Source organism: Lupinus angustifolius, chromosome LG08 (assembly GCF_001865875.1).
Source record: "Lupinus angustifolius cultivar Tanjil chromosome LG08, LupAngTanjil_v1.0, whole genome shotgun sequence".
NCBI classification, from domain to species: Eukaryota; Viridiplantae; Streptophyta; class Magnoliopsida; order Fabales; family Fabaceae; genus Lupinus; species Lupinus angustifolius.
Window position 1 is genome coordinate 15,093,318 of NC_032016.1, and position 12,282 is coordinate 15,105,599.

Below are 12,282 nucleotides of genomic sequence, written 5' to 3' on the forward strand. Positions count from 1 at the left end.
TGTACCCCCATCTTACAACAATTGCCTTCTTGTCTGATGGTAATTGAGTTAGTTGCCATGTCTGGTTCTTCTCAATAGATCTGAGCTCTTCTTTCATAGAATCCAACCAATGACTTTCCTCCAATGCTTCATCAAAGTTCACAGGTTCCATCTGTGCTACCAAGGCCATGTGGACCAGTTCCCATTCTGTAGTTATTTCTGAGTTTGGAAAGACTTCATAGTCACTGAATCTAGATGGAGGTTGCCTCACTATATGAGATCTTCTTTCAGTTTGAGTTTCTGTAGCAACTGGTTGTTGTTCAACTTCATCACCAAGATGCATCAAGGCATTTCTTCTTTGCTCACCATCCTTGTCATTCCAATCCCAGCATTGTGACTCATCAATCTTCACATCTCTGCTCAACATTGTCTTTTGGGTTAGAGGATTGTACACCCTATATGCACATGTAGAATGGTATCCAAGCAAAACCAATCTTTCACCTATATCATCTAGCTTCCTTATCTGTACTACACGAGCATGTTTATAGCAGATACTTCTAAAGATTCTAAGTGGCTAACACTTGGTTTCAAACCTGACTAGACTTCTTCAGGAGTAATGTCACCAAGTCTCTTTGCATGACATCTATTCAGGATATACACGGCTGTTGAGACAGCTTCTCCCCAAAAATTCTTGGGCATCTTCTTTGTTTTGAGCATGCTTCTAGCCATATTCAGGATAGTTATATTCTCCCTTTCTGTCGTGCCATTGTGTTGTGGTGTATAGCGTGCAATCACTTCATGGATAAATCCTTCTTTGTCACAATATTTACTCCATTCAGCTGAGGTGTATTCTCCACCACCATCAGTTCTTAGAGACTTCAATTTTTGCTCCTTTTGTCTTTCCACTTGAACCTTAAAGCTGAGAAAAGTGACAAACACATCACTTTTTCTTTTAATGAGATACACTCATGCCTTCCTTGTGAAGTCATCTATGAAAGTCACAAAATATCTATTGTCCCATAGTGAAATCTCCTTAAATGGCCCACGCACATCAGAATACACCAACTCAAGAGGTCTTGTTGATTTGGTTGGCACATGAGAGACAAATGAGTTCCTTGTCTGTTTTCTTGTGAGACATTCATTACATAATTCACTAGGAGTTCTAATAGGTGGCAAGCTAGTTACCATTCTAGTTCTGCTTAAAAGATTAAGACTCTTGAAGTTCAAATGACCATACCTTTGATGTCAGGTCCAACCATAAGCAGCTTTGGACATCAAACACTTGTGATCATCAATTTAGATTCCAATCTTGAAGGTTCTATTGCTAGACAGGGGAACCTTCAATATCAGCTTCCTTCATAGTCATTGTGTACCATTTCTCAAGCAACTGACTAAGACTAAGCAGGTTGCTTCTCATCTTGGGTACATACAACACATTTTGCATACAAGAGTGCTTTCCATATTTCCTTTGGATTGAAATATCTCCAATTCCCACAGCATCAATGGAACTATGATATGCAAACTTCACCTTGTTTTTGGAAGTCTCATCAAGTTTCACAAACCATTCCTTCTAGTCAGTCGTGTGATTTGAGCAGCCTGTATCAAGATACCAACAATCATCCTTGACATTTTCCTTTTCAGTTCTGACCATAAGCAATACTTCTTCCTCATTAGATTCTTCTCTTTGGGCCATTCTTGCTTCAGCTTCTGGTCCACTACCATGCTTGAATCTACATTCAGATGCATATTGACCAAGATTTTTACAGTTGAAGCATTGAATCTTTATCTTGTCGAACTTCTTTTTGTTTCTTCTGAATTTTTGATCCTGCCCACTGAATATCTGTGAGGTGGTTGAACCAGGATCTTGTCTGGTTCCTTCATCCTTGCCATTTTCATTCTTCCATCTACCTTTGGATTTCTTTTGAAAGTTTATCTGACCAGAGTGCCTTCTACTAGATTGAGCTTTAAGGGCTTGATCAAGATTCCTTTCTTAATTCCTCTCCTTTATTCTTTGCTCATATGCCTCCAATGAGCTCTACAACTCCTCTATCTTGAACACTTTAAGATCTTTTGATTCTTATATTGCAACCACAATATGATCAAACTTACAGGTCAATGTTCTCAGCACCTTTTCAACCATCAATTGATCTCTCATCACACCCTGCATTAGATTTGTCAAAGATCTAATCTTGGTGAAGTATTCTGTTATGGTGTAACCTTCCTTCATTTGAAACAATTCATACTCCCTTCTCAAGGTCTGCAACTTCACTTTCTTAACATTTTCAGCTCTTGTATAACTCTTTTCAAGATTGTCCCAAGCCTCCTTTATTATTTTGGCATTGTCAATCTTCTCAAAGTTGGATTCATTCACGCATTGATGAATCATGAACAAGGTTTTGCAGTCTATTTTCTTGCATTCTCTAAAAGTGGATCTCTGTGCTTCAGTGGCATCCTCACCGGCTGAATGGTATCAATTCTGCACTATCTCAAGAACTTCTTGATAGCCAAACAGAACCATCATCTGCACACTCCATCTTTCATAGTTCTTTCCATCTAGAGTTGGTAGTGTCATAGTAAATCCACTACTGTTTGCCATGAGAAGGTTGTTCTTGCTTTCTTCCTTCTTTTCACAGACCCAAGATCAAGGAAAAACGAAAGCTCTGATACCACTTTTGAAGGAGAAGAAAGAAAAAAATGAATTTAAAAAGAAAGAAAAAATTTATTCGATTAAGGTAACAGGTAATCGATTATCGGGGAAATGAGAGAACATAGTTAAAACTGAATAATACTTCACATCTTTTTCATTTCAGACACAGTGCCTTTTATAACAGAAATAACAGTCTGTTTAATTAATTACATAAACTATTAATCGATTAACGAAACTACTTTTAATCGATTAACTAGTTAAATGAACTACATTATTCAACAGATATTAACTTCAATTTATATTCATAATTTTAAGGTTATTAAATATAAAATTGTAAATACAAATACTTGACCAAATTAAAATTACAATGCAAAGAATAAAGTTGACATAACATAAAGAATTTTTATGTCGTCCAAAATCTATATTCTTATATTTACCTCAAACAATAAAAGAAAAATATTTAATTGGACAATAGCTTATGAGTCTTTTCTCTCGGTTCCTTACCCATCATGATTAGTAATCAACACTAGATGTCTTGATCCTACTTTAATAACAATGATTAGGATGTTCCAAAGGACCAATTACTTCAACAAACATAATGAAAAGAATGTAATATTTATTTATTGTTAGTATAAAGATTTATATACAGTCAGTAAAAAATTATGCAATATTAATTTATATTACTTTTTTTTAAGATGGGTCAATCATATTAAAATATAAATGATAAATAATACAGTCTTATATTGTGAGTGTATACATTTTTTTCTCATATGAAAATTGTAAATTTAGACACACAATGAATTGACAAATTTGGAATCTCTAAGTTTGAGGGTTCCCACAAACATTGGAGGAGACTGCAAAATTGTGCAGCAATACCATAATCTATGTACTTAACCTTCAGTCTAAATGAGCAGTTTCATTGAGAAGCAGAAACCAAGTGACAAATGCAAAATCAAATAGCATAATAGAAGGCTTAATTCACTCTACCACAGAACAGGAATACTCAAATTACTTTCTTTGGTTACTTATAACATGAATACTAGAATAATTATAAAAAACATGGATTTGAGAACAACAAACAGATAGATTGATCACCTAAATTGTGTAATTTGTTAAAACGGGTTCACAATTGTATTAACAGAATGCAAGGATCTGCTATACCACGAGTTTTTGTTCTATTTCAGTGATACATAACAGTTCTAATTGTTGCTACTGAAAAATGGAAAATGCAGTTCTAATTGTTGTAGTAACATAGAGCACTAGATCAATAGTTTAATAGAGCACTAGATCAATAGTTTAATAGAGCACGTGAGCCATGCAGAGAAACTAAAGTGGAACTTTGATTAAAATGAAAAATTGCATGAGCAGAAGGCATGATGGGCTTAATGTATATTCGGCTTTTGAGCCCATAATTATTAGAATAACTTTCGATATATGTCACACATCTATGAAAGTGTTTTTTTCTTCTAAAAGTAAAAGATGTTAGTGATAAAATTAAGCTTGACCATTAAAGAACTTAGAGGGCAACCAGTTGTTCTTAACTTTCTTAATAGAATAAAAACATTTTTACTCTGTTCTCTACTGGGTCATTCTTATTTTATGAATTATATTCTGAAATAAGAACAAGGAAAGGGAAATAAGAACAAAGAGAGAATAAAAAAAGTAGTTATTATTCTTATTTCATGGAAAATAAATTATAAAATAACATATGTTTTTTGTTGTTAAGAGTGGATGATCGGGAGTTGAAGATAGATGGCTGGAAGAGTGTAGGAGAGCAGGTGACTTGGTCGAATGATCGTCTGGACCCGCCGGGGAGGTACCTATTAATTGATGTAATCAAGTGAGTTAGTTATAGTAGTTAGATGAGGTGCCACTTATAGAAAGTAGTTAAGTTGGTTGAAGTTGTTTAGGAAAGTTGTACATTAGTTTGTAATCATTGAAGGATTATGAATAATTCCAATGCACTGAATATTCATTGAAACTCAACTCTCTTACAAATTAATCCCTCTATCCCTGACCACGATTTCATCTTCTTCTGCAACTCTTCTTTCTGTTTCTTTTCTTTCACACACAACACTAACAATTGCCATCAATAGCTAGCAAGAAGATCACTATCTTTTCGCTGCAAATGGCACAAGCAACTAGACAGTTTGCCACAACACTACCTATACTAGACGGCAAGAACTGGACTAGGTGGTGCATACAAATGAAAGCAATACTTGGCTATCAAGATGTGGCAAATATAGCGGAGGAAGGGTTACCAATCCTAGAAGAAGGAGTCACCGAAGCACAACGGAACGCACATAAGCAAAACAAGAAACGAGACTGCAAAGCATTTTGCCTTCTCCACCAAGCAGTGGACAATGGCCACTTTGAAATGATTGCAGGATCTGCAACAACTAAGGAAGCTTGTGATGTGCTAGGAAAGCACTATGTTGGTGCTGCACAATTGAAGAAAATTCGTCTACAAACCATGAGGAGGCAATATGAACTCATGCAGATAGAGGAAGGTGAGAAAGTTGCAGATTTTTTCACTAGGTTGATCACACACACATAAGCACAACCGAACGCACATAAAAAAAACAAGAAACGGAACTGCAAAGCAATTTGCCTTATCCACCAAGCAGTGGACAATGCCCACTTTGAAATGACTGCAGGATCTGCAACATCTAAGGAAGCTTTGGATGTGCTAGAAAAGCACTATGTCGGTGCTGCACAATTGAAGAAAATTCGTCTACAAACCATGAGGAGGCAATATGAACTCATGCAGATGGAGGAAGGTGAGAAAGTTGCAGATTTTTTCACTAGGTTGATCACACACACAAATGCAATGAAGGCTTGTGGTGAGAAGATGACTGATGCAACCATAGTTGAAAAGATCTTAAGAATAGTGTCCCCTAAGTTCAATTATGTGGTGGTAGCTATTGAGGAATCGGGAAGAGTTGAAAATATGAAGATTGAGGAGCTTCAAGGGTCCAATGAGAGGATCACAGATAGATCCTCACACCAAGTTCTCCAAATGTAGACAACAAATAAAGGAGGACTATGTGCAAAGAATTCAAGTAGAAACCAAGGAAGATATCCTGATATGAAAGGGAGAAAGAACTATGCCAACAATTCTGAACAACCAGAACAATCCAATAAGAGATATGGTTATAAGCAATTCAAAGGGTTGAAGAGGAAAGTTGATAAGAAGAAAGTTAGGTGCTATAATTGTGACAAGCTTGGGCATTACTCAACTGAATGCTTAGCACCTACCAAGAATCAACAACAAAGAAAGCAAGAATCAGAAGCAAATCTTGTCAAGGAAGAAAATGAAGACTTTGATGAAGAAGTTGTGCAACTCATGATGACAATAGAGTGCAGATCCCAAAGAAATGATACTTGGTATCTTGACTCTGGTTGCTCCAACCACATGAATGGACACAAATAATGGTTGGTGAACTTTGACTCAAACAAGAGAAACAAAGTGAAGTTTGCAGACAACAGGGTAGTGATCACTGAAGGTTCAGGTGACATACCCCTCAAAATGAAGTCTGGTAGCAAAGCATACATAACAGATGTGTTGTTTGTCCCTGAAATGAAAACCAACCTCATCAGTCTTGGGCAACTACATGAAAAAGGATTCAGTATGGAGTTGAATGATGGAGTTATGAGTGTCTATCACAACTTGAAGAAGAAGATCTTACAAGCTCCGCTCTCAAGCAATAGGACATTCCAAATCAAGCTAGGAATTGCATATTCACAATGCTTGAATGCATAAACTACCTCAAATGAGACATGGCTCTGGCACTTAAATTATGGCCATCTCAACTACAAAGACCTTAGAATACTAAGCACTAAGGAAATGGTCATTGGTCTTCCTGAAATTAAAACTCAAAACTCAATATGTGATAATTGCCTAACTAGCAAACAGGTCAGAACATCATTCAGTAATCACAAACAAAATAGAGTTGTTGAATTACTAAATGTTGTATACTCATATGTATATGGACCTTTTGAAGTGCCCTCACTTGGAGAAAACAAATACTTTGTCTCTTGTTGATGAGTTTAGCAGGAAGATGTGGATTTACCTAATCAAAGCAAAGAATGAAGTATTTGATAAGCTAAAGAAATTCAAGGCCTTGGTAGAAAGATAATCTGGGAAACTCCTAAGAATTTTCAGAACTGGTGGATGAGGAGATTTCAATTCAAGAGAGCTAGAAGATTAGTGTGAAGGGCATGACATCATTCATGAAGTCACTGCTCCATACACTCCACAACATAATGGAGTGGCTGAAATAAGGAATAGAACTGTCATGAACATAGTAAGATGCATTCTGAAATGCAAGGGCCTGCCTCATAATTTTTGGGGTGAAGCTGTGACTACAACAACATATATACTGAATAGATGTCCAACTCAAGCTCTTGGCAATCAGATCCCTGAAGAGGTTTGAACTGGAAAAAGGCAATCAGTGAAGCACCTAAGAGTGTTTGGTTCATTTTGTTATAGGCACATCCCAGGTCAGTTGAGAAGGAAGCTAGATGACAAGAGTGAATTGATGATGTTTGTTGGCTACAATCCAACAAGATCATATAGACTTCTGAATCCTATAACTAATCAAGTGAAGTTCAACAGAGATGTGTATTTTGATGAGATGAGCATATGGAAAGATTCTCTTATGAAGGATGAGAACAACAAATCAGTAATTGTAATTCATATGCAAGATAATAGTGAGAACTCAGAAGAATTGAATCATGTTCCAAGAATAAGGAATCAAGAAAACAGGGGTGCTGAAACTAGACCTACAAGGACAAGGCACCTACCAATAAGGTTAAGTGAGTGTGAAATGTTTGCAGATGATGTAATCACTGATGAAGGTGACTTGATCCACTTGGCTCTCCTAGGAGAAATTGAACCAATTACTCTCAAAGAGGTACTTAAAGAGGATGTATGGCTTGAGGCAATGAAGGAAGAACTCAAAGCCATCAACAAAAATGACACTTGGGAAGAGGCTCAACTACCTAATGGTAAGAGACCTATAGTAGTCAAATGGGTGTACAAGGTCAAGTTGAGACCTGATGGAAGTGTCTTCATGCACAAAGCAAGGCTTGTGTCCAAAGGATTCATGCAAAAAGAAGGCTATCACTATGATGGGATGTTTGCACTAGTGGCCAGATTTGAAACAGTTAGGTTGATTGTTGCACTTGCTAGTTGGAATGGCTGGAAATTGTGGCAACTTGATGTCAAGAGTGCCTTCCTAAATGGGCCTCCTGAAGAATAAGTGTATATAACTTAGCCCCCAGGGTTTGAGACAACAACAACAGAGGAAAACAAAGTACTAAGATTAAAGAAGGCATTGTATGACTTGAAACAAGCTCCAAGAGTTTTGAACAAAAGAATTGACTCATTTCTATCATATATTGGCTTCACTAAGTGCAAGATAGAACATGGTGTGTATGTGAACTTAACAAGCACAGGAGAATTAATTTTAATCTGTGTCTATGTGAATGATTTGGTCATCACAGGGAGCAGTGAATCTGAAATCCTAACATTGAAGAGAAAGCTCAAATTTGAGTTTGAAATGACAGACCTTGGAGAGTTAGCATACTTGCTTGGCATAGAATTTCTCAAAGTAGAAAAGGGAATAGTTATGCATTAGAGGAAGTACACAAAAGATGTGCTCGACAGATTTCAAATGCAAAAATGTAAACCTGCATCAACACCAGTTGAAGCAAACATGAAGCTGGATGAAGCAAGCCTGGAAAATCAAGCAGATACAACACTCTATAGACAAATTGTGGGTTGTCTCAGGTTCATTTGTCACAGCAAGCCCGAGATAACCTATGGAGTTGGAGTGATAAGTAAACAAATGGCTAAACCTACACAAGCACACATGGTTGCAGCAAAAAGAATCCTTAGATATCTCAAAGGAACTTTATGTTATGGTGTGTTGTTCCCAATCCAAAAGCAGAATTGTGAGTCAGGTTTTGTGGGATACTCAGACTCAGATTGGTGTGGAGACAAGGAAGACAAAAGGAGCACCTTAGGCTATTTGTTCACCATCTTTGGTGCACCTATATCTTGGAGCTCAAGGAAGCAAGATGTAGTAGCCTTATCAACCTGTGAAGCTGAATATATTTCAGCATGTAATGCTACATGCTAAGGTTTATGGCTGATGTATCTAATGACAGAGCTAAAGTATGGAGAGTTTGAGAATTTCGAACTAAGGGTGGATAATAAGTCAGCAATAAGCTTGACAAAGAACCCTGTTAGCCATGGAAGGAGCAAACACATTGAAACAAGATTCCATTTCCTAAGAGATCAAGTTGGTAAGGGTAGAGTCAAGATGGTTCATTGCTCAACATAGATCCAAAACGCTGATGTTTTAACAAAGGCACTCATGGTTGATAGGTTCAAAAGACTAAGAGATATGGTGAATGTATTCAGCTTCTAAAACAACTTTGTTTTGGCTATGGAATGCTTACTGCCATGAACAACAACTCCTTGATTAAGAGGGCATGTTAATTGATGTAATCAAGTGAGTTAGTTATAGTAGTTAGATGAGTTGCCACTTATAGAAAGTAGTTAAGTTGGTTGAAGTTGTTTTAGGAAAGTTGTATATTAGTTTGTAATCAATGAAGGATTATGAATAATTAGACTGAATATTCATTGAAACTCATCTCTCTCATAAATCAATCCCTCTCTCCATGACCACGATTTCATCTTCTTCTGCAACTCTTCTTTCTGTTTCTTTTCTTTCACACACAACACTAACAGTACCTGAAAAGATTCTCCAATGATCAAGTCAGTAGAGTATTCTTAGAGAGAGAAAGACAGTAAATAAGAGAGAAGTTAGAGCAATAAGTGTAGCAATAAATGAAGGAATGAAAATTAATTACACTCCATGTGCGGTCTCTTCTATTTATAGAGCTTAGGAAGTGCTGAGATGACATCTGATCATTGGTCAGCGTCTAACAGGTACAAGGGACGTACTCTGGCCATCCTTACTTTGACCTGCGGATCTGTCCTTGTCGATTTATCGGGGGCAGTTGGAATGTGCAGGCGACCTGTTATCTAACATTGGAGGCGAGTCAGAGGTGCATTAAATTGTGGGTCAGAGGTGTCAATGCTATGTCTGGAGCATTTATGGCTTCCTTTACTGGCGGGTCCACTTGAGGCGGGCAACGGGGATTATGCGGGGTAGTGAATGTCATGCTCGGGTCTGATGGGTAATTGTCCGGTTATGACCGGGATAGAACAATATATGAGACTCAAATAAGAATGAAGATGTTGTATGAGATTATGGTTGGTCTTACTTCCTCTAATTTTTAAGAATGATTTGAGAAGCAGCCACCATAACCACTTCCATCAAAGCTATAGAGAAAAAAATACAAGCAGAATCATTTGAAACAAAATAAAATACTGGTATCACCAATAAAGCGGGTCAATCCTCCCACACCTATGCATATTATTCTACTGCAGCCACAAAATGAAATAAATTATATCCATCATACTCCTTCTAATTTCCCAGAAGTGTTCAATATAAAGCACCAGGCATATTTTCAAATAACTAATACATCTGCATACAATTATCCTCTTTAAGCATCATCCAACATGTTATATTCTTTCAAGGCCCTTAGACATTTATAGACAAGAGAAATAATTGACATTACATATTCTTAATTAACAGGTTATTTGTGCTACAATAACTTTCTAATCTTGACGAATATCACATCTATCTGATTATTAAACTCCTAAATCCAAAATTGTTGTATTCAAAGCATTCATACTATTTTATTCCAAACATTTATTGTTAACTATTTTTAGTTTTGTTAAGTATTATGGAATTCTTTGCCTCCAATCCTTCTTCAGTCTGAACTATCATTGCATTCAATAGAGCTCTTGACAGGTCTTATTCTTTCACCGCTTGTTGAAACGTTACTAATTGGATTACTCAATTATCTCCTCAACCCATTAAGATTTTGACATCTATTATCTTTTACTTTTTATTTTATTCACTCAAAGAATTGATAAACATGTTTTAGTGTTGCCTAACTTGCACAGACAGATTTAATTGACTATGGACCAAAATTTTATGTAACCAACGAAAAAACAAAACCAACACAATATTGAATCTAAGTCAAGCAAAGATAAATAACTGGAGTTCTTGTCTTAGGTTTTCTATGGAAAACCAAAGACAAATTCAACTTTTCTTCATTCTTCTTTCTGATTTAGAGAACAAAGAAACAAATACTATTTGACACAACAACAGTGATGGACGGTGTGAAATTTAAGGAAGGGGGGTGAAGGTTGAATTATTGAATTGAGGATGCATGGAGGTGAAGGAGGGCTTCTAAATTTTGAAGGAAAATAATAAAAAGTAAAAGATGATTATTAAAATTGTAAACAAGAATTAATGAGATAATTGATCTCATTACAGTAGGAAGATATATTTTATTCTCAAAATAGATATTCAACCATATATATATATAATGATAAAAATGTATTCCAATTCGACGAATTATTTAAAAACATGATATTGACTACTATCCTTTTTATAAATTTGCCATGTTTGTGTTATTTTATGAAGATATTAAAATAACAATTATTTATTATTATTATGTAAATACATACTTTCCATGATGAAGGTATATTTGTAGAGTTGTTTAATTTGCCTTCTGTATCAAAGAAAAATAATTGGATGCATATTAGCTATTATTATCATTACTATAAAATCTATTTACTAATAATATAATAATATAAAGATTTATATAAACAATACATTATTTATGATTTGTTTATTACATATATCTAAAGGCAATAAATCAAATATAAATAATATACTTATATAATATAAAAAGAGTTTAATATTTATATACACTCTATATAAAGTTTTTACACTTACAACATATCATTCACTATTAATTTATATTATTTACGAGTCAAAGATAATTAATATATCAATTATAAATAATATATAAACTAATTATATTATCAGCGTATACATATTAAATCTATATAAAAAACTGATACTACTTCTATACGAGTGTCATAATTGAGCCACATGCACGGTATCTTTCTAGAAGCTCCGACCTCAGTCGTACTCCTTTTAATGCAGGAGTTATTATATCCTTATTAAAAGTGATATCAAATCTAAAGAAATTGTCCAGTATGATTTTTTTTGTTGGTATAATTAAGTATTTCTCTACCCTCATAAATAAGAAAATAATTAAATATTTCTGTAACCTCCTAAATAAGAAAATAATATAATTAAAAGTGCTATCAAATCTACTAAAGAAATTGTCCAATATGATTTTTTATTGGTGCAATTAAGTATTTCTCTAACCTCATAAATAAGAAAATAATTAAGTATTTCTCTAAATAAGAAAATGATTTATTTTAAGTTTTGTTTTGATTTCTTTCGAACAAGTATTGCTCACATGAATTAAATATTTAACTTATTAACTATTATGAGAATCCAGTAGATGTGATACTATCACTATACCAACATCTTATTACTCTAATAGATGATCTATTAATTATATTCTATATTGATTAAGTTATATATTTACATTATAATAAGTTAATATCTACTGCTTATGCCTCTCAGTTCATTTTTTTTTGTAATGTGTAATCACCATGGTATAAATGTCATATATAACAATTTGTATTA

General features: G+C 34.9%; 2 protein-coding genes across 2 annotated transcripts; both read left to right on the forward strand.

Moving 5' to 3' along the window:
• On the forward strand, nt 4,755–5,651 carry LOC109353921. The gene is made up of 2 exons (XM_019596278.1): nt 4,755–5,136; nt 5,284–5,651. The coding sequence occupies exons 1-2, from the start codon at nt 4,755–4,757 to the stop codon at nt 5,649–5,651; spliced, it is 750 nt and encodes a 249-aa protein (XP_019451823.1).
• LOC109353922 (uncharacterized mitochondrial protein AtMg00810-like) lies at nt 8,305–8,772 on the forward strand. Its single transcript, XM_019596279.1, has one exon. The coding sequence runs from the start codon at nt 8,305–8,307 to the stop codon at nt 8,770–8,772; it is 468 nt and encodes a 155-aa protein (XP_019451824.1).